The sequence below is a fragment of the Mya arenaria genome, chromosome 17, assembly GCF_026914265.1.
Source record: "Mya arenaria isolate MELC-2E11 chromosome 17, ASM2691426v1".
NCBI classification, from domain to species: domain Eukaryota; kingdom Metazoa; phylum Mollusca; class Bivalvia; order Myida; family Myidae; genus Mya; species Mya arenaria.
In genome coordinates this window covers 18172769-18192007 of record NC_069138.1, presented here as the reverse complement: position 1 = coordinate 18192007, position 19239 = coordinate 18172769, and the positions used below count along the sequence as shown (strand labels likewise).

Sequence of the window (19239 nt, the reverse complement as noted above, 5' to 3'; positions counted from 1 at the left end):
GTAAACTCCACGCAGTGTTACTTCCTTGAAATCATTGCCACCCTGCAAACTTCGTACTTGATCGAGTAACCCCAAATCCCCATGCAAACAGTTTATGCCATATACTTTCGGTTCATAGGGAGGGGTGCATGTCAAAAGGTTGCGCCCCTAAGCTACGCCACTACTAACGTCAATTTCTAGATCCGTCCCTGAAAGCGACGGTAAGCTTGAAAAAACATCAAAAAATATACACTTCATTTTACTTCCAACACAAGTCATTTAAAGGTTTAAAGACTTAAATCAATCACATCGATAAACACAAGTCTTATATTAATTCCAATTTATTTTTTATTCATATTTGTGTATATAAGATAACATAAACATGGCGCGTAATATTAATAAAAAATACAAGGCATCATAAAAACGTTCAAGTAAGAAGTACAAATAAGAAAACAATATAGAAAACGCTGGTATTTACACAATTATATGAATATAACTTAAATGATGTATAAATAATGTGATAATTTGTGATATAAGAACATGTCCATGCATACATTTACTACAAAAATACACATTGGCAGAGTTAAAGACTGTGTATGTACGTAAAATCACACAAAAATGTCTTACAAGTAACTTTTTAAAATATGCAAATTGAACATTATATATAACAGACAAAACAAATTTATATAAGGCCTCATTAAAAAAATGCCATGCGTGGTCTTACCCTACCAAAAATTGTTGAGGTAGTGAGATTTTAGTGTTGTTGTGGGTTTTTTTTACTTCTTTAGTCCGAAGTGATAAACGGGAAGCAAGTATGACCACAAACGAGGCTAAAACAACAATATCGGGTGGCGGGTATGACCACCAACGAGGCTAAAACAACAATATCGGGTGGCGGGTATGACCACCAACGAGGCTAAAACAACAATATCGGGTGGCGGGTATGACCACCAACGAGGCTAAAACAACAATATCGGGTGGCGGGTATGACCACCAACGAGGCTAAAACAACAATATCGGGTGGCGGGTATGACCACCAGCGAGGCTAAACAACTGATTTTGTGAGGCCAAACAAATTGTTTTATTAATTGTGGCAATGTAAAGCCAACAAACATGCATTGAATCCTTGAGGTTTTAACTTTTCGTCAAAGGTATGTTCAATATGGCATACTACGTAGAAAATCGGTTCGTAGTGTTATAGTTCAAGGAGCATAATGTTTTCGGTTTTGTTTTCTTTTCTGATCAAATTAGATTATCAGTTTAAATGAATTATTGCACTCTTCACTTCCCTGAATCTGGGACCAAAAATATAGTATAATAATAGTAATCTTACTCCCAGCCTGAATCAAGTTTTAAAACTGAGAAAAAAGATACTTGGTCCACTATGGCTGAATGGATTATATAAGCTCATTTAGGTCATTTAAGTGATCTGTCTGTCTTCAATCACAATGTCTTATTCGGCACAATCTTCTGTCGCTTGTGACGACTGCACTGGAGCGTGAACAGGTGCGTGAAGTTGCCTCGGCGCGGGCGCTTTAAATGCTTGCAACAAATCAAGCGGCAGAGGGAACACGATGGTCGAATTCTTTTCAGCGGCAATTGTATTAAGCGTCTGGAGATACCGGAGCTGCAGGGCGGTTGGTGACTCGCTCATGATGTCGGCTGCCTCCTTCAGCGCACGGGAAGCATTCTTTTCTCCTTCGGCGGCAATAACCTGAAACAATTCATATTAAATGGTAAAAATGCACGCGCGATATTACAAAGGGGTTTAAGTAGTGCTCGCTTCACAAGCGGCTGGGGCGATCAGGGTAGCATTCTTATACACATCATCGTGACATGTATCCATGCACTAGTTAAGCTCTTACGACGTCTGGTTAATGGTGTAACGTGCGAGGCCTACGAACACCAACAGATCCCTTCAGAGAAAAGCATGCTCGACCCAGAAGGGGTCCACTGGTCTTTATATACAGTAAATTCTCAATCCACACAGAGCCCGGGCTTTGCTAATTTGCATATTACCAATCAAATAAACATACGTACTATGAACGTAATTCCGTCTATAACGGAATGTTATACTATGAACCGTTACAATGGTAACTTTTGACAAAATCCAAAAGATGAAACTAATGGCGAAATAATCGAGAGAGGTGGTAACGCTCGTCCATTTTCTCGTCGGTTGAGGAGAGATAACTTGACGATTGCTATAGCAAGAGTGATTGGCATTGCTAAATGTATGTACATATACAATTTAATCAGAAACATGTTAAGTGCATTTCATGTGAATTCCGTTAAAAGTTCTTGGGATATTGCCCAAGGTTTAAAGTTTGAACTCGACGGTGACCTATAAGACAACATCAACGCTATGCGCATATCTGGTCTAGTCTTGAAAACAACAAATAAACTAGAAGCTTATAAACTATAAATTTAAAGCACATATTTACATTATTGATTAATGTTGGTGTTTGAATTTTGTGTAGGCAAATGACAATCGGGGATTTTGCAAATTTTCTGTTCACTAACTTCGCGTCGATCGATTCTGGGGCCAATGACAATACCCAAATTTTCTGTTCACTAACTTCACGTCGATCGATTCTGGAGCCAAAGACAATACCCAAATGTTCTGTTCACTAACTTCACGTCGATCGATTCTGGGGCCAATGACAATACCCAAATGTTCTGTTCACTAACTTCACGTCGATCCATTCTGAGGCCAATGACAATACCCAAATGTTCTGTTCACTAACTTCACGTCGATCCATTCTGAGGCCAATGACAATACCCAAATGTTCTGTTCACTAACTTCAAGTCGATCGATTCTGGAGCCAATGACAATACCCAAATGTTCTGTTCACTAACTTCACGTCGATCCATTCTGAGGCCAATGACAATTCCCAAATGTTCTGTTTACTAACTTCAAGTCGATCGATTCTGGAGCCAATGACAATACCCAAATGTTCTGTTCACTAACTTCACGTCGATCCATTCTGAGGCCAATGACAATTCCCAAATGTTCTGTTCACTAACTTCACGTCGATCCATTCTGGGGCCAATGACAATACCCAAATGTTCTGTTTACTAACTTCACGTCGATCGATTCTGGAGCCAATGACAATACCCAAATGTTCTGTTCACTAACTTCAAGTCGATCCATTCTGGGGCCAATGACAATACCCAAATGTTCTGTTTACTAACTTCACGTCGATCGATTCTGGAGCCAATGACAATACCCAAATGTTCTGTTTACTAACTTCACGTCGATCGATTCTGGAGCCAATGACAATACCCAAATGTTCTGTTTACTAACTTCAAGTCGATCGATTCTGGAGCCAATGACAATACCCAAATGTTCTGTTTACTAACTTCAAGTCGATCCATTCTGGGGCCAATGACAATACCCAAATGTTCTGTTTACTAACTTCACGTCGATCGATTCTGGAGCCAATGACAATACCCAAATGTTCTGTTTACTAACTTCACGTCGATCGATTCTGGAGCCAATGACAATACCCAAATGTTCTGTTTACTAACTTCAAGTCGATCGATTCTGGAGCCAATGACAATACCCAAATGTTCTGTTTACTAACTTCACGTCGATCCATTCTGAGGCCAATGACAATACCCAAATGTTCTGTTCACTAACTTCACGTCGATCCATTCTGGGGCCAATGACAATACCCAAATGTTCTGTTCACTAACTTCAAGTCGATCCATTCTGGGGCCAATGACAATACCCAAATGTTCTGTTTACTAACTTCACGTCGATCGATTCTGGAGCAAATGACAATACCCAAATGTTCTGTTTACTAACTTCACGTCGATCGATTCTGGAGCCAATGACAATACCCAAATGTTCTGTTTACTAACTTCAAGTCGATCGATTCTGGAGCCAATGACAATACCCAAATGTTCTGTTTACTAACTTCACGTCGATCCATTCTGAGGCCAATGACAATACCCAAATGTTCTGTTCTCAATTTCACGTCGATCCATTCTGAGGCCAATGACAATACCCAAATGTTCTGTTCACTAACTTCACGTCGATCCATTCTGGGGCCAATGACAATACCCAAATGTTCTGTTTACTAACTTCAAGTCGATCGATTCTGGAGCCAATGACAATACCCAAATGTTCTGTTTACTAACTTCACGTCGATCGATTCTGGAGCCAATGACAATACCCAAATGTTCTGTTTACTAACTTCAAGTCGATCGATTCTGGAGCCAATGACAATACCCAAATGTTCTGTTTACTAACTTCACGTCGATCGATTCTGGGGTCAATGACAATACCCAAATTTTCTGTTCACTAACTTCACGTCGATCGATTCTGGAGCCAATGACAATACCCAAATGTTCTGTTCACTAACTTCACGTCGATCCATTCTGAGGCCAATGACAATACCCAAATGTTCTGTTCACTAACTTCACGTCGATCCATTCTGAGGCCAATGACAATACCCAAATGTTCTGTTCACTAACTTCACGTCGATCCATTCTGAGGCCAATGACAATACCCAAATGTTCTGTTCACTAACTTCACGTCGATCCTTTCTAGGGCCAATGACAATACCCAAATGTTCTGTTCACTAACTTCACGTCGATCCATTCTGGGGTCAATGACAATACCCAAATGTTCTGTTTACTAACTTCAAGTCGATCGATTCTGGAGCCAATGACAATACCCAAATGTTCTGTTTACTAACTTCACGTCGATCGATTCTGGAGCCAATGACAATACCCAAATGTTCTGTTCACTAACTTCACGTCGATCCATTCTGAGGCCAATGACAATACCCAAATGTTCTGTTTACTAACTTCACGTCGATCGATTCTGGGGCCAAAGACAATTCCCAAATGTTCTGTTTATAATTTTACGTAGATCGATTCTGACGAATGCGCCATAGAATCACCAAATACATTGCAAGTTAGAGGCCAATTTTGACAATCTACTTACAATAGAGCGGGCTACCTGGTCCTGTAGTTGCTGTATATCGCCAAAATGAACTTTAAAATATACGTAAAATGTCAGTAATAACTTTGCCTAACTGACCTTGGCCTTTGCCTCTCTGGTCGCCTCCGCCTCAGCTGCCATCGCCCGCTGAAGCATGTCCGGTAGACGCACGTCCGTACTGGAAAGAGTTTCAGCAACATTCTTTAAATGATCCTGAGAAATACGAACATGACCAAATCATCGCACCTGTGTACTTATGCATTCATACAAGCTCAGACATTAACATATGGTCAACGAAAGCGCTGCAGGTAATTGTTGATTTTTTTCAGTGTTGTTCTCTAAAACAAGACATACGCTCTTATGTACACACTAACCCTTAATCTATTTAATGCGGGGTACATGTGTGGCCCTAGTGTGGTTCAAGCAAGGTTTTTTAGACTAATTTCGAAGGTGGCGACGAAATTTTAGAAATCAACTTGTGTTGGGGCATGGTGTCCCTCATAAATATTTATATTGATTGATTTTCCGTAAGAGATGACGCCCTTTTAGCTCTACTGTAGTTTTTCAGTGTGTTTTGTTTTATTTTTTAAGTTAGTAGGTCCCAAGTTCTCGCTTTTCACATTTGAGAACAGGCACCGCTTCAATCACGTTCCTCTTTCTTTTTACGAATTATATAATTAAAGATGCACTCTTACTCCCAAATACAATTTACCACAATAAATACAATTGTATTGATATACCAAAACAATTGATGAAGGATACCGAGGTTAATTTGAAAGAAATGTGCAGAAAACACTGTATTTCTACCTTATGAGACGATAGTAGATCACAGTAAATCTTTTAGCACTCACCAATCATTTACTATGTTTGCGTTTTCAGTTTTTAAATACACGAATATAATCTTGTTATCATTAATTAATATTTTCCATAAATGCATTATTTAGTAAGTAGTTAAAGGTGTATCACTTAAAATTTTAGTTTGTTATACATGTGTATATATTGATTTTGAATAAGACTGTCACTTTTATACTACTTATCAGGTAAATTATGGCTTAACACGGCTATTTTTACATATTCGCCAACGAAATTAGACACAAAACCTCTTTTGAACCGCGCTACACTCACTGGTAATATACAACCTGATAGCGTGTTCCTTGTTGTCTCTCTCTGGAGATATATACTATTTTTGAATGGTGTCCACGCATTCGGTTCAACTAAAACGACCAATGCAAATGAGGCAAACAAATTGTTTAGGATATCCATGCACGAAAATTTGAAATGATGGCTTACATTTCCACTCGCTCGACGTCCACTCCCCATGGATCGGTGGCTTCGTCCAGAAGGACCTGAAATAATTACATTTCAAACTATTACCACGCATTCATGATGGAACGTGAACATATACCGCGGTAGGTACATCATGTATGCTTAACGCTGACCTTGTGTATGCTACAAGCCACTTAATGTATGCCACAATCACAGTTCATGTTTGCTACTCTCACGATTGGTATATGCTACACGCAAATTTCGTGTATGCTACATGCAAACTTCTTGAATGCTCCAAGCACACTTCATATATGCTACAATCATACTTCATGTATGCTGCACTCACACTTCATGTATGCTACACTCACACTTCATGTATGCTTCACGCACACATTATGTATGCTACACTCACACTTCATGTATGCTACACTCACACTTCATGTATGCTACACGCACACTTCTTGGTAGCTGCACTCATACTTTAAATATGCTACATGCAAAACTTAAATATGCCAGACTAAAACACCATATATGTTACACTCACATTTCATGTCTGCTGCACTTACACTTCATGCATGGTACACTCACACTTCATGTATGGTACATTCACACTCCATATATGCTGCACTCACACTTCTTGTGTGCTGCACTCACATTCGATGTTTGCTGCACTCTGCACTCACACTTCATGTATTCTACACGCATACTCCATGTATGCTGCACTAGCACCTCATGTGCGCTACACTCACACTTCATGTGTGCTGCACTCACACTCGATGCATGCTTCACTCACACTTCATGTGTGCTGCACTCACACTCCATGTATGTTACGCTCACACTTCATGACTGCTGCAGTCACAATTCATGTATGCTGCACTCACACTCCATGAATGCTGAACTCACACTTCAGGTGTGCTGCACTCACACTTTATGTTTGCTGCACTCAAACTTCATGTATGCTGCACTCACACTCCATGAATGCTGAACTCACACTTCATGTGTGCTGCACTCACACTTCATGTGTGCTGCACTCAAACTTCATGTATGCTGCACTCACACTTCATGTATGCTGCACTCACACTTCTTGTGTGCTGCACTCACACTTCATGTGTGCTGCATTTGCACTTCATCTATGCTTCACCCACACTTCATGTGTGCTACACTCACACTTCATGTTTGCTGCACTCACACCTCATATACAATACACTCTTCATGTATGTTTCAAGTGTTGATTATGACAAAATGGCATCAACTTACCTTCATTTTCATGTTAATATCATCCCTCTGCATCAACAGTTCTGTCATTTTGTACGTTCCAAGAATGTTTCTTAGAGTTGTCGCACCTAGCATTTTGCTAGAACCAATGAAATCCTCCACACGGGTCACGGAAAGAACTGGGTCAACGACCCGGAAGTACATCACAGCGTCAACTGTCACGGTCACGTGGTCTTGTGTTAGTATCTAAACAGCATGAAATGTAAAATACTGTATATAGATTCCTCGCCTCTCAGTATTATCTTAATTTTCCACCGTGGACCAGCTTTAAGTGGTAAAAAGGCTTAAAATCAAGATAATGCCTTCGTCTATTCAGCACGATAGTGTCACGATCACAGGTCGTAACTTAAAAAAATAAACTTCTGATACATGGCCTGTCAAATACACTAAGAATTTCCGTTACCAGAGTAGCAAAACAGAGCGTATACTCATTAAACTTATACATTCAACCAAAGATCTTGATAAATAATTTCCTTATGGATATTTAACATTTAAAAGCATACGCCATTATCTTAATATTTTCGTTGCAATTTATCTCAAAATACAAATGTATCTCATATTACCGTCAGGCCACACGACATTGATACCTTGTTCGCCGGACTTACTGTAAATGAACCCACATGCAAAATAAACGTGTTATTTCAGTACGGTCGATGGAGAAATTCGACGAACAAAATATTAAATTATTGTGGGCTATTAAGGTGCAGAATCTTGAAACATACCTCTTGAGGGTTTATGTCGAAGGATCGGGTTCTGATATCCACTTTCACAACATCGTCCATGCACGGATACACGAAAAACAAACCTAAATAAAACGAAACAAAAATAATAAAAACATAATTACATGTATAATAATGGAATAAACATCTATTTTATTTCGACTGAATGTTCTAGCAAAAGAAAATGGAAAATATCAGCGCAAAAAGAGCGACAAGAGCCAAAAACATGGCCGTCGAACGCTCTGATTGGTTGGCAACAATACGTTCATTTATTTACAATTATAAACACAAACTCAGATTCGTACCTGGTCCTTTCGCACCACCATGTAAGATTCGCCCCAGTCGAAATATAACTGCTCGCTCGTACTCTTGAACCATCTGTTGAATAAACGGCAGAATGATATTATCCAGTCTAACAAATTCATATTCAGTAGGGTCCTACTGGAACTCAGCAAGGGCTTATCAGCATTGCAAATAATTATTTGTGTATAAAACTGTAGATTTTTGGATGCTTCGAGCTCAGAAACATGACCATCATAAATAAGGGTCATTGTTAGTCTTTTCTTATTATATCATTGGTCTTTTCTTTTCAGCACTGTTTTGTAATGTCAAATCACATTTTAACTTAATTCTTTTAAAAAGAAAGAGACATATCACTTTTGTAAATACACGGTTAACAAATTGGCTTAATTAAACCACTAAATTCGATCTAATGTCCACAAACTCTTTATGTTTTCATGGTAAGCATTTCAATTCTAGGTTTAACTTATGCTCAAATTCCTATAGATCTAGATATACATTCACTGTATACACACATTTGTTTCGTGTTATACTCCTTTTTGTAAACCTTTAAAACTATATCGGTCCCCCTCTTCCATCAAATAGGTCAGGGGCCGTATTCAATAAGTAACTTAGATTGAACTAAAATTTATTATATGATTAGAAACTAAGTATTTTGATTGGCCTGTATATTTAGCTGACCAATAGGCTGAAAGGAATCATTGAGGTGTGTCCATATTGAATACTGGCCCAGAATGATGTCTTGTGACGTATATTAAATGACGTCATCAGTGTTGGTTTCAATTACTAAAAAAATGAGATGTTCATGGCAAGCGGCTACATCAGGGTGTGTATTTAAAATGGTGATAAACTACATTTAATTCTAAATTGCATGAATGGTTTATATCACAGCCAAACCTTTAAGGCACACAGAAGTGAAAACGGAAAGAAGAGAATGATGAAGATAATGGAGAAGACTTGGAGAAGTCCTGCGCATGCGTTAGATTCGTCTTCATCCGGGACACCGGCGGTCATCTTGGCTGGAAAATGGAAAATGGTATCGATGCAAGCATTGCTGAATTAAGGTAGAACGCTCTCAAATTATTCGAAATCATCGATTTTGATATCATACTAATGTATTTGCATGGCTATTTTATCGTATATTTGCCGCAGACTTTGTTTCCTATATTCACAGTGATGTGATGTCCTGATATATCCTTAAGTGTCAAATGATCTTACAATTAAGTGGCATGTGAGCTAAAAGTATGTATTTGTCTTCAGTTCACATAAGATTTCACTCCTTACAACAAGGAAGCAAGAAAACACTATGAATTATAGCTTGGACCAATAACAATTTCCCAGAGTTTAGCTTATAGTCAGAAAAACTCATCTGGGATATACACCCAGAGCCTTAGTAAACAAGTCTGAAGTACCTGCTGGCGGGTCAATATCTGAAGGACCTGCGGCAATTACCCGTTCCTCAGGGGCAGTCAATGGTTTCCCTTCCTCGTGAGTCTCTTCCATGGCAGTTTCCACATCCACAACCTTCTCAGACATGCCTGCTATGAAAAAGGACAAATGGTTTACATATACGTGTACTGTTTCAAAACTTCATAATATTACAGGGCACCGTTTAGTACGAATGATTTGAGTGCACCATTTTTTTTTCTTTTTATTCTTGTGGATTGCGTATGGCGAAAACAACATCGGATGTATATGGACGGTTTACATTGTAAAAAATCCTTACATTTAACTACGCTGAAAGTAGATCGCGTAGTAATTTAAATTTAGCAGTTAAACTTATTGACCTTTCTCTTGGAAATCATAAAAGTTTGTGCAGTAATACTCTTCAATGGCAATTCATTTACACTTAGTAATACACAATACACATTAAACACTATTAATACTATTATTTAAAAATGAACGAACTACTTCTACTGATGTACCGGCATACACCCGAGGATGTGTCGATCGAAAATGACCGAGGAGTTCCGAATGTAGAATAGTTAGAAGAAAACATGCATTTTTGTGTATATAGCCATGGAGCTACTTTAATCAGGTATGATGCAAAAAGTGTTTATTAAATGTACGTATTGTATAAAAGCAAGCGTCAGCGTTACAGAAACACACTATATTACAAAGTCAGACATAATATAAATACAAAAAAAATCTAACCTGTTATTCATACACTATCCACATAAAATTTCTTCCTTGGCTTGCAATAAAACCTGATCTACCTGTTATATTTTATTTCTCGCATACCACAAAATACTTCGGCTGCTGACCATATCATTATAATAAGAGTTATACTACCTGCTTGTTAAAGCAGAAAATATGCGAAAAATATCTACCTGTAAAACTATGCTTTAAAGCATACACTGAAATAATCCTCGCAAAAGCAACAATAACGCAGTCGAACAATAAATCCTTTCAGCTGGATGTCTAACAATAAGTAATAGCAATGCTTTGCATAAGGCTCTTTAATAATATGTTAACCTTTTAAACAATGGGGAAATCCCAAATCATATGAAACTGACGCGATGCGCGCGCAGCCAAGATGCGCTATTATTAGGGATAACGATCCTTTACAAGGGCTATCATCGTGATCAATATTTAATTATATTATCATGCTGTGATCGGAATAGGGTTATGACCCCTTATCTTATTAATGTGAATGACAGATGTCAATGAAAGGGCTGGCTTCCGGCTCTGAAGCCAGAGGCAAAATAAATTATTAAAGTCGTAATTTAGTTTTGATGATAAATGGAAAATCAAGGAGTCTTTGGGTATATTAGCAGTTCAATAGAACAAAACTATTGCTTAATAAGAACTTATGAAATAGGTGTAATTCTGTTAAGTAAAATCCGCCGAATAGTTGTGTCTGGATACTTTGCAATATGATAATAATTGCTATTCCAACCGTATTCTCTAGATTGAACAACTAACCGTTCTAATTTTTTCTATTTATCCATTTAAAAAATAAAAATACGCTTAATAATATTAATTGATTGTACTGATCTAACGTATAATTTGTATTACTGACTTCAAACTTATTCCCAATGAAGTGAATTATTGCCTTAATAGTAAATATTCTTAAGAGTAAAGTCCCAAAGTTTAACTGTTAAATTGAAAATTACTTTGCGATCTATTTCCAGCGTAGTTTAACGTAATTCTGATTAATACATCGATGGTCACTAGCGGGTGCTGGCATGATAGGAGAGGGGAAAACCCGCCCCCCCCGCCTCAAATCGTCTAAGTTTATCTCTTTTTTTAATATAGGAGAAAAAATGTAACAAAATACAACCAAAATGCACCATTTCGTACAAGAAATTGTTACAATTTCTTGGGGGAGGACCCGAACCCCCACCCCGGCCAAAACTACAAACCAAATAAATTTCGTTTATGAGGGAGGGGCTCAAGTCAAAAGGTTCTGCCCCAGAGTTACGTCTCTTTATCATCCAAACTTAGGTCCGCCCCTGGAGGTTTTAACGATGGGAAATGGCATAGCAGTTTCAATTGATTAGCTTGAAGTAATGAGCTGTTCAAAAGTGGTTACAAGTGTAGGACGGAAACCCGTAAAGTGTTATGCAAATGTAATTAATAATGTTCACAATGTAAAGGTAAAAGGTTTCAATATTAATGCATGTAAATGCAGCGGTTGTAATAGAAACAGTATTGTGAGTCGTTATTAACTTAAAGACACCTCTCCTGTACGCGTTTCGTCTCGAAAGCACCGAACATGCATTTATTCTTTACCAAATTCAATGAAAAAGCATCAACAAGTGTTTGTATGTTGTTGTTTTTTTAAATCATGACCTACGTACGAAACAGTTAAAACATCTTCTCATATTTTACCCCATTTCGCATCTGTTTAACAAACATTCGAATTCCGCCAACGCACGTGTTAATTCAAACCAATATTTTGCACTCTTCCACCGAAAAGAATGATATCTATAAACATCTAAAACATGGTGCTAGTGTTGTCTTATCCAACGCTGGAGTTTGAGGGTTTATCTATAAAGCTTACTTTAATAGTTGCCTATGGCATATATATGCCTCGATAAAAAGCTGTTGTGTGGATTGTGTTTACATACTGTAGTACTCAATTTAAGCCTCCTTAAAGCTTTAAAAAATACAGGAAATTTCACTGACTTACTTAAAATGAGTAAGTATTTACCCGGAAACCGATTACTAAATGGCAGTGTAGCAGAAGTGGCACCCTCATGGAAATTAAGTGTGGGTCCTTGTCTGGATTTTTTCTATTTGTTTTCCCTGATATGCATCTGAAAACACTTGTTTGTCATTGGTTTAATTTATGGTATCGAATTTGCAGACAAATACAATTAAAGTTTAAAAAACATTTTGGTTTTCGTTGGGTGCGAACCCACGCCCGTAAAGACCATAAAATAGATAGCAAACGTCTATACACTTGACCACAAAGACTTACACGAAGATAATAATATTTTGACCTCATAACTTTACATTAGTAAAATCCCGTGATAGTGTCAATCAACCAATCACGAAACAACGAAATCGCTGAAAGCGTTTGTGACGCTTTGAAAGTTTTGGTCCTTTAAGCAGCACTTTCACAGATTTACCATTTTTAAAACTATTTTTTGTCTTGGAAAGAGCAATTTTTGCGTAAATATCTGCAATGATAAACTGAGATTGCTTACAAAATATCAGATTGCAGATGTTCTTATTTCCGTTCGAAAATTAATGTTTTATGGCTTAAACCGTTACTTACGGTTTAAGAAAAATGCATAAAACATCATTTTTTAACTGAAGAATACAAATCTGCGATGTAATTTTCTGTCAGCAGTCTTTTATGACTGGTTTCCATGGATTTTCGCAAAAATTGGCTCGTTCCAAGACAAACATTATTTTTTTTTAAAGTTATCAACAAATCTGTGAGAGTGCAGCTTTAAAGTTTATATTTGAGCAAGTATCAACATATGCTGAATTATTTCAGCTGTCAGTATCTTTGTTTAAACACTCCTGACTTGACACACATTATTTCGTAATAAAAATGCATTTTAAAACCCCTGAGCGAGTCCCTTTAAGAACGTGTGTCAACCTTTCTAGCTACTATTATATCTGGTGTTACGGTCGTGAAACGCCAGAAATATGAGTATTTAATTTTGTAATGCACACTCGATGAATTTAGATGTGGAATTTACTGTCTGTAACCTTTATATTACCAAACTAAACATTGTCAGATATTATTCAAGTTTTTCGAGCTTACATTCTTACTACAATCATCCAAATATCTGTAAATGCTGAAGTGGTAATTCCTGTGTTGCTTGGTATGTGTATAATAATCGATATGATGCAAGTAAACGTTGTCTGTATGTGCACCAGTGCTTCTTTCACTGGATTTGTTTTCTCTCTCCAAAATTTAATGTAATAAGGACTGACAAAAACTATATATTTCGTTATGTAATGTGATGGAAGTGTGTCGAGGTGTGTTGAAGTTCTACCAGGTAGGGATTGAATGTAATATCACTATTGGTAAGTTTCAATGCTATTTTGAATAATAACTACCTAAGGTTATATTCATGGTGTGTAAATGACAGACGGACGGACGGACGGACAGACAGACAGGAAGGACAGACAGACAGACAGACAGGAAGGACAGACAGACAGACAGACAGACAGACAGGAAGGACAGACAGACATACAGGAAGGACAGACAGACACACAGACGAACAGACAGGAAGGACAGACAGACAGACAGACAGGAAGGACAGACAGACATACAGGAAGGACAGACAGACACACAGACGGACAGACAGGAAGGACAGACAGACACACAGACAGACAGACAGACAGACAGGAATGACAGACAGGAAGGACAGACAGACATACAGGAAGGACAGACAGACACACAGACGGACAGACAGGAAGGACAGACAGACAGACAGACAGGAAGGACAGACAGACAGACAGGAAGGACAGACATAAAGACAGACAGGAAGGACAGACAGACAGACAGACAGACAGGAAGGACAGATAGACAGAAGGGAAGGACAGACAGACAGACAGACAGGAAGGACAGATAGACAGAAGGGAAGGACAGACAGACAGACAGGAAAACCAGACAGACAGGTAGACAGGAAGGACAGACAGACAGGAAGGACAGACAGACAGGAAGGACAGACAGACAGACAGACAGAAAGGACAGACAGACAGACAGGAAGGACAGACAGACAGGAAGGACAGACAGACAGACAGACAGACAGACAGACAGACAGGCAGACAGGAAGGACAGACAGACAGACAGACAGGAAGGACAGACAGAGAGACAGGAAGGACAGACAGACGGGAAGAACAGACAGACAGACTGAGAGACAGGAAGGACAGACAGACAGACAAACAGACAAGCAGGGAGGACAGACAGACAGACAGACAGGAAGGACAGACAGGCAGACAGACAGGGAGGCAGGCTGGCAGACAGACACACAGACACAGGAAGGACAGACACACAGACAGACAGACAGACAGGCAGACAGGCAGGCAGGCAGACAGATATACGGACATGCATGCGGACTGGCGGGCTGGCGAACGAACAGACGGAATGCACTTGTTTTTGCTTCCAAAAAGGAAAGCATAAGTTGCGGCTTTGTCCGTCCATCCGTCCAGTCGACTATTCCCAGTAGAAACCACATCATGCTATGTGACATACATACAAACATCTATGCAAAATATCATTTGCTGGTGAAGTGGCTCTTTCCGTATTACACATATGCGTAGATATTGGCAGAGCATAGCATGCTCCATATTGTTATTGTTGTTTACACTGGTGTTTCGTTATGAAATGTGATGTGAATAATTCTAAAACCTCACAGTTTCGGGTAGGGTTTGGTTATTAAAACAGTTTATTAAAGTACTCTGTCACTCACTCACTCACTCACTCACTCACTCACTCACTCACTCACTCACTCACTCACTCACTCACTCACTCACTCACTCACTCACTCACTCACTCACTCACTCACTCACTCACTCACTCACTCACTCACTCACGCCCGCCCGACCACCACAACAAAACACCAACCCCACCCACTCACCCATCCAGCCACTCACCCATCCAGCCACTCACCCATCCAGCCACTCACTCACTCGCTCGCTCGCTCGCTCGCTCGCTCACTCACTCACTCACTCACTCACTCATCTCACTCACTCACTCACTCACTCACTCACTCACTCACTCACTCACTCACTCACTCACTCACTCACCCACCCACTCACTCACTCACTCACTCACTCACTCACAAAAAATGCACACACGTATACAGTATAGATAATTTATTCTTGATCAGTAGCTGTTATATTCAATAAAAAATAATAATAAAGATATTTAAATTATAAAATCATATTTCCTTTCTAACATATTTAATTTCAAAAGTTTTTCGCTTTTTTCTCCCTCTTTTTCAGGACACATATTGCTTTAAGTACAATGAATTTCGACCATCGGAATAATCAAAGCACCCACAGCGATGTAAAGGATGTGTATATGTCGTGATAATTATTGATGCGATCTACTTTCCATATAATTATGTCTCATGATTTGATAAAGCGCTATAAATTAGAATCCATAAAGCAAAGCATGCTCAAATCAAGGTTGGGTTTGACATGTCATGATAAGCGCACAAAGGCTGAACGATTACATTACATTGAGAAATTTGGCACAGAAATATCCTCAATATAAGCTAATGGTTTTTGAATTGAATATCGGCGGTGAAAGGGAGAGTTTCGAGAACATTGAAACATTATCTGAATACGTAAGTGATATTTTAGACAACGTCGGTTATGGAAAGTATATTGTTGATCTTCGTCGAAATTTTTGGAGAGAATTGGACAATAAAAGGACAGACAAATTTAAAAAAGACACGAGGATTACCACAGGAAGCAAGGGAGAAGGCTTCTCGGTGACGTATGAAAGTGATACGGACAGGTTATATGTTTACAAGTACGCCATTTGTAGACTTCCCTGCGATAAAAAACACGATACAAAATACTTTTCAGAGTTTATCTTGCAACAAGTGAGTGCAGGTTATTATAAACTGAAACTTGGAGCATTTTCAACAGAGGTACAGCCGTTGCATAGAATTGAAAAAGCGCTTGTTGATAGTAATGGGGAAAAATTTATATCTAATAAACTCTATACTACAGGATTGATGTCAGACGCTAAAAGTATTTTGTCAGGGCCAGCGGCATCGGAGAGTTACGAATATTTGAGCTGGGATTATGTCAACGCATTCCGCTGTACAAGTCAACAAAATATTCTTTTAAAATGGACCCTGAGGGATCGACCACATGGATGGCCTTCACAAAGTCTGATTCAAGGGATTAATGATCAGGAAGCACAAATGGTTCCAGTTGGATTTAAGGTTAGCAAAGAAAAAGACATTGAGTGGCGAGTGTGCTTCGTCCAGGGAGAGCAAAAACTAACGGACAGTTGGAATGAATTTCAGTATAAGGTCTACATTTTGTTAAAACAGATCAAAACCTGTTTCTTTAAGCCTATTTGCGATGAAATATCTTCTTTTATTCTGAAAAATGTTACTTTTTGGTATGTTGAGCAAAACTCAATTGACAAATTTTCAAAGCAAAATCTACTAACAAATGTGTTTGCATGTTTGGCAAAGTTGAAAGATGCAATTATACAAAAACACTTGCCGTATTATTTCATAAGTGAGCGGAACCTTTTGCAAGAAAGGGTAGCGGATCCAGAACAGCAACAACTGACTGATCAGCTGGACGACCTTATAGAGCACCCAATGCAGATATTCAAATGTCCAAAACTGCAATCAGCTTTGACAGTTACCCGGAGTGAGTTAGCAGAAAAAGGTCGATGGAGAGATAATCTCGAGGAACTGTATCTGAAGAGCGCCAATATTTGGAGGAAAGACATTCCTTATGACAAAGAGAAAGAAGCTACACGTGAACTGATGGAAGACATTTGTCTTTATAGTGTTTGTGATGAAATTCGTGATATGGTCTGGCCAGCTTGGCGCGAGTACCATGGAAAAGATAGATACGAAGAACTAGCCCGGCGTGTGATGAAAGAACTGTCATGATTTCAATTGACTTGCACGACTTCCAAACCAAAAATAAACATGATAAATGTTACAACAAACACGCTCTGGTGTCAAATATAGTTTATTCAAATAAAACCTACCTTTTATAGTTGGAGATGAGGAATGATTCGGATCTTATCACGTACATGTTAATATTTAAAAATGACATGATATGTCATATTTTATGATTATTTAAAATGCATTAAAGAATGGTATGTGATAAAAAAAAATAAAGATGCACTCTTACTCTCAGATAAGATTTACCATCTTTAAAGTTATTGAATTGTTTTAATATTCCGAAAAGAATGAACAAATGTCAAGTTTCAAGTTTCAAGTTTATTCAGTAAACTCATGTCATACATGCATGACAAAATGAGAATTGCAATGAACATATTATACAGTTACACATAAAGAGGCTTTGAAAAATGAACTTCAATCATAATAATAATTAACATCATGGTATAAAGAGGAGTACATTATATTCTATAATTGACTTTTTTAATGATACATTTCATAAATTTACACAACTTTGAAAACATAAAACAAATGTGTTTGCATGTTTGGCAAAGTTGAAAGATGCAATTATACAAAAACACTTGCCGTATTATTTCATAAGTGAGCGGAACCTTTTGCAAGAAAGGATAGCGGATCCAGAACAGCAACAACTGACTGATCAGCTGGACGACCTTATAGAGCACCCAATGCAGATATTCAAATGTCCAAAACTGCAATCAGCTTTGACAGTTACCCGGAGTGAGTTAGCAGAAAAAGGTCGATGGAGATATAATCTCGAGGAACTGTATCTGAAGCGCGCCAATATTTGGAGGAAAGACATTCCTTATGACAAAGAGAAAGAAGCTACACGTGAACTGATGGAAGACATTTGTCTTTATAGTGTTTGTGATGAAATTCGTGATATGGTCTGGCCAGCTTGGCGCGAGTACGATGGAAAAGATAGATACGAAGAACTAGCCCGGCGTGTGATGAAAGAACTGTCATGATTTCAATTGACTTGCACGACTTCCAAACCAAAAATAAACATGATAGATGTTACAACAAACACGCTCTGGTGTCAACTATAGTTTATTCAAATAAAACCTACCTTTTACAGTTGGAGATGAGGAATGATTCGGATCTCATCACGTACATGTTAATATTTAAAAATGACATGATATGTCATATTTTATGATTATTTAAAATGCATTAAAGAATGGTATGTGATAAAAAAAAAAATAAAGATGCACTCTTACTCTCACATAAGATTTACCATCTTTAAAGTTATTGAATTGTTTTAATATTCCGAAAAGGATGAACAAATGTCAAGTTTCAAGTTTCAAGTTTATTCAGTAAACTCATGTCATACATGCATGACAAAATGAGAATTGCAATGAACATATTATACAGTTACACATAAAGAGGCTTTGAAAAATGAACTTCAATCATAATAATAATTAACATCATGGTATAAAGAGGAGTACATTATATTCTATAATTGACTTTTTTAATGATACATTTCATAAATTTACACAACATTGAAAACATAATACATTCTGGGTTTAATTTCATAACACGTTTAAATGACAATATATTCGGAGTTCTAAAATGACAGTTATCAATGAAACGTCGCCTTTCGTTAGTGAAATAACTACACTCTAACAAATAATGAAATTCATCACCAATACGATGA

The 19239-nt window shown here is 38.1% G+C and overlaps 2 protein-coding genes across 11 annotated transcripts; one reads left to right on the top strand and one right to left on the bottom strand.

Moving 5' to 3' along the window:
* Positions 1 to 314: 314 nt before the first annotated feature.
* LOC128223838 (band 7 protein AGAP004871-like) lies at positions 315 to 11036 on the bottom strand. Of its 3 annotated transcripts, none has more exons than XM_052933270.1 (9): positions 10821 to 11036; positions 9903 to 10028; positions 9388 to 9509; positions 8496 to 8568; positions 8194 to 8276; positions 7454 to 7657; positions 6221 to 6276; positions 5030 to 5108; positions 315 to 1693 (listed from the first exon to the last, which is right to left on the bottom strand). In XM_052933270.1, exons 2-9 carry the CDS (start codon positions 10024 to 10026, stop codon positions 1433 to 1435), a joined length of 1002 nt encoding a protein of 333 aa, XP_052789230.1. In that variant the 5' UTR covers positions 10027 to 10028; positions 10821 to 11036; the 3' UTR covers positions 315 to 1432. The 3 variants fall into 3 exon arrangements, with proteins under 3 accessions (XP_052789230.1, XP_052789228.1, XP_052789229.1); XM_052933268.1 differs by having other exon boundaries at positions 9903 to 10031; positions 10821 to 11034; XM_052933269.1 differs by lacking the exon at positions 10821 to 11036 and adding an exon at positions 10645 to 10791 and having other exon boundaries at positions 9903 to 10031.
* Positions 9531 to 18833, top strand: LOC128223837 (uncharacterized). Of its 8 annotated transcripts, none has more exons than XM_052933265.1 (2): positions 9531 to 9554; positions 15907 to 18833. In XM_052933265.1, the coding sequence occupies exon 2, from the start codon at positions 16110 to 16112 to the stop codon at positions 17550 to 17552; it is 1443 nt and encodes a 480-aa protein (XP_052789225.1). In that variant the 5' UTR covers positions 9531 to 9554; positions 15907 to 16109; the 3' UTR covers positions 17553 to 18833. The 8 variants fall into 8 exon arrangements, with proteins under 8 accessions (XP_052789225.1, XP_052789227.1, XP_052789222.1 ...); XM_052933267.1 differs by lacking the exon at positions 9531 to 9554 and adding an exon at positions 10099 to 10528 and having other exon boundaries at positions 18169 to 18833; XM_052933262.1 differs by lacking the exon at positions 9531 to 9554 and adding an exon at positions 10427 to 10528.
* The last annotated feature ends 406 nt before the right edge of the window (positions 18834 to 19239 follow it).

Coding starts and splice junctions, on each gene's coding strand:
- LOC128223838 (XM_052933270.1), bottom strand. CDS start 10,026: ATGTCTGAGAAGGTTGTGGATGTGGAAACTGCCATGGAAGAGACTCAC. Junction 8,569..9,387: donor CACTTCTGTGTGCCTTAAAG/GTTTGGCTGTGA, acceptor TTTATTCAACAG/ATGGTTCAAGAGTACGAGCG. Junction 1,694..5,029: donor CCAGAGAGGCAAAGGCCAAG/GTCAGTTAGGCA, acceptor GAATTGTTTCAG/GTTATTGCCGCCGAAGGAGA.
- LOC128223837 (XM_052933265.1), top strand. CDS start 16,110: ATGATAAGCGCACAAAGGCTGAACGATTACATTACATTGAGAAATTTG.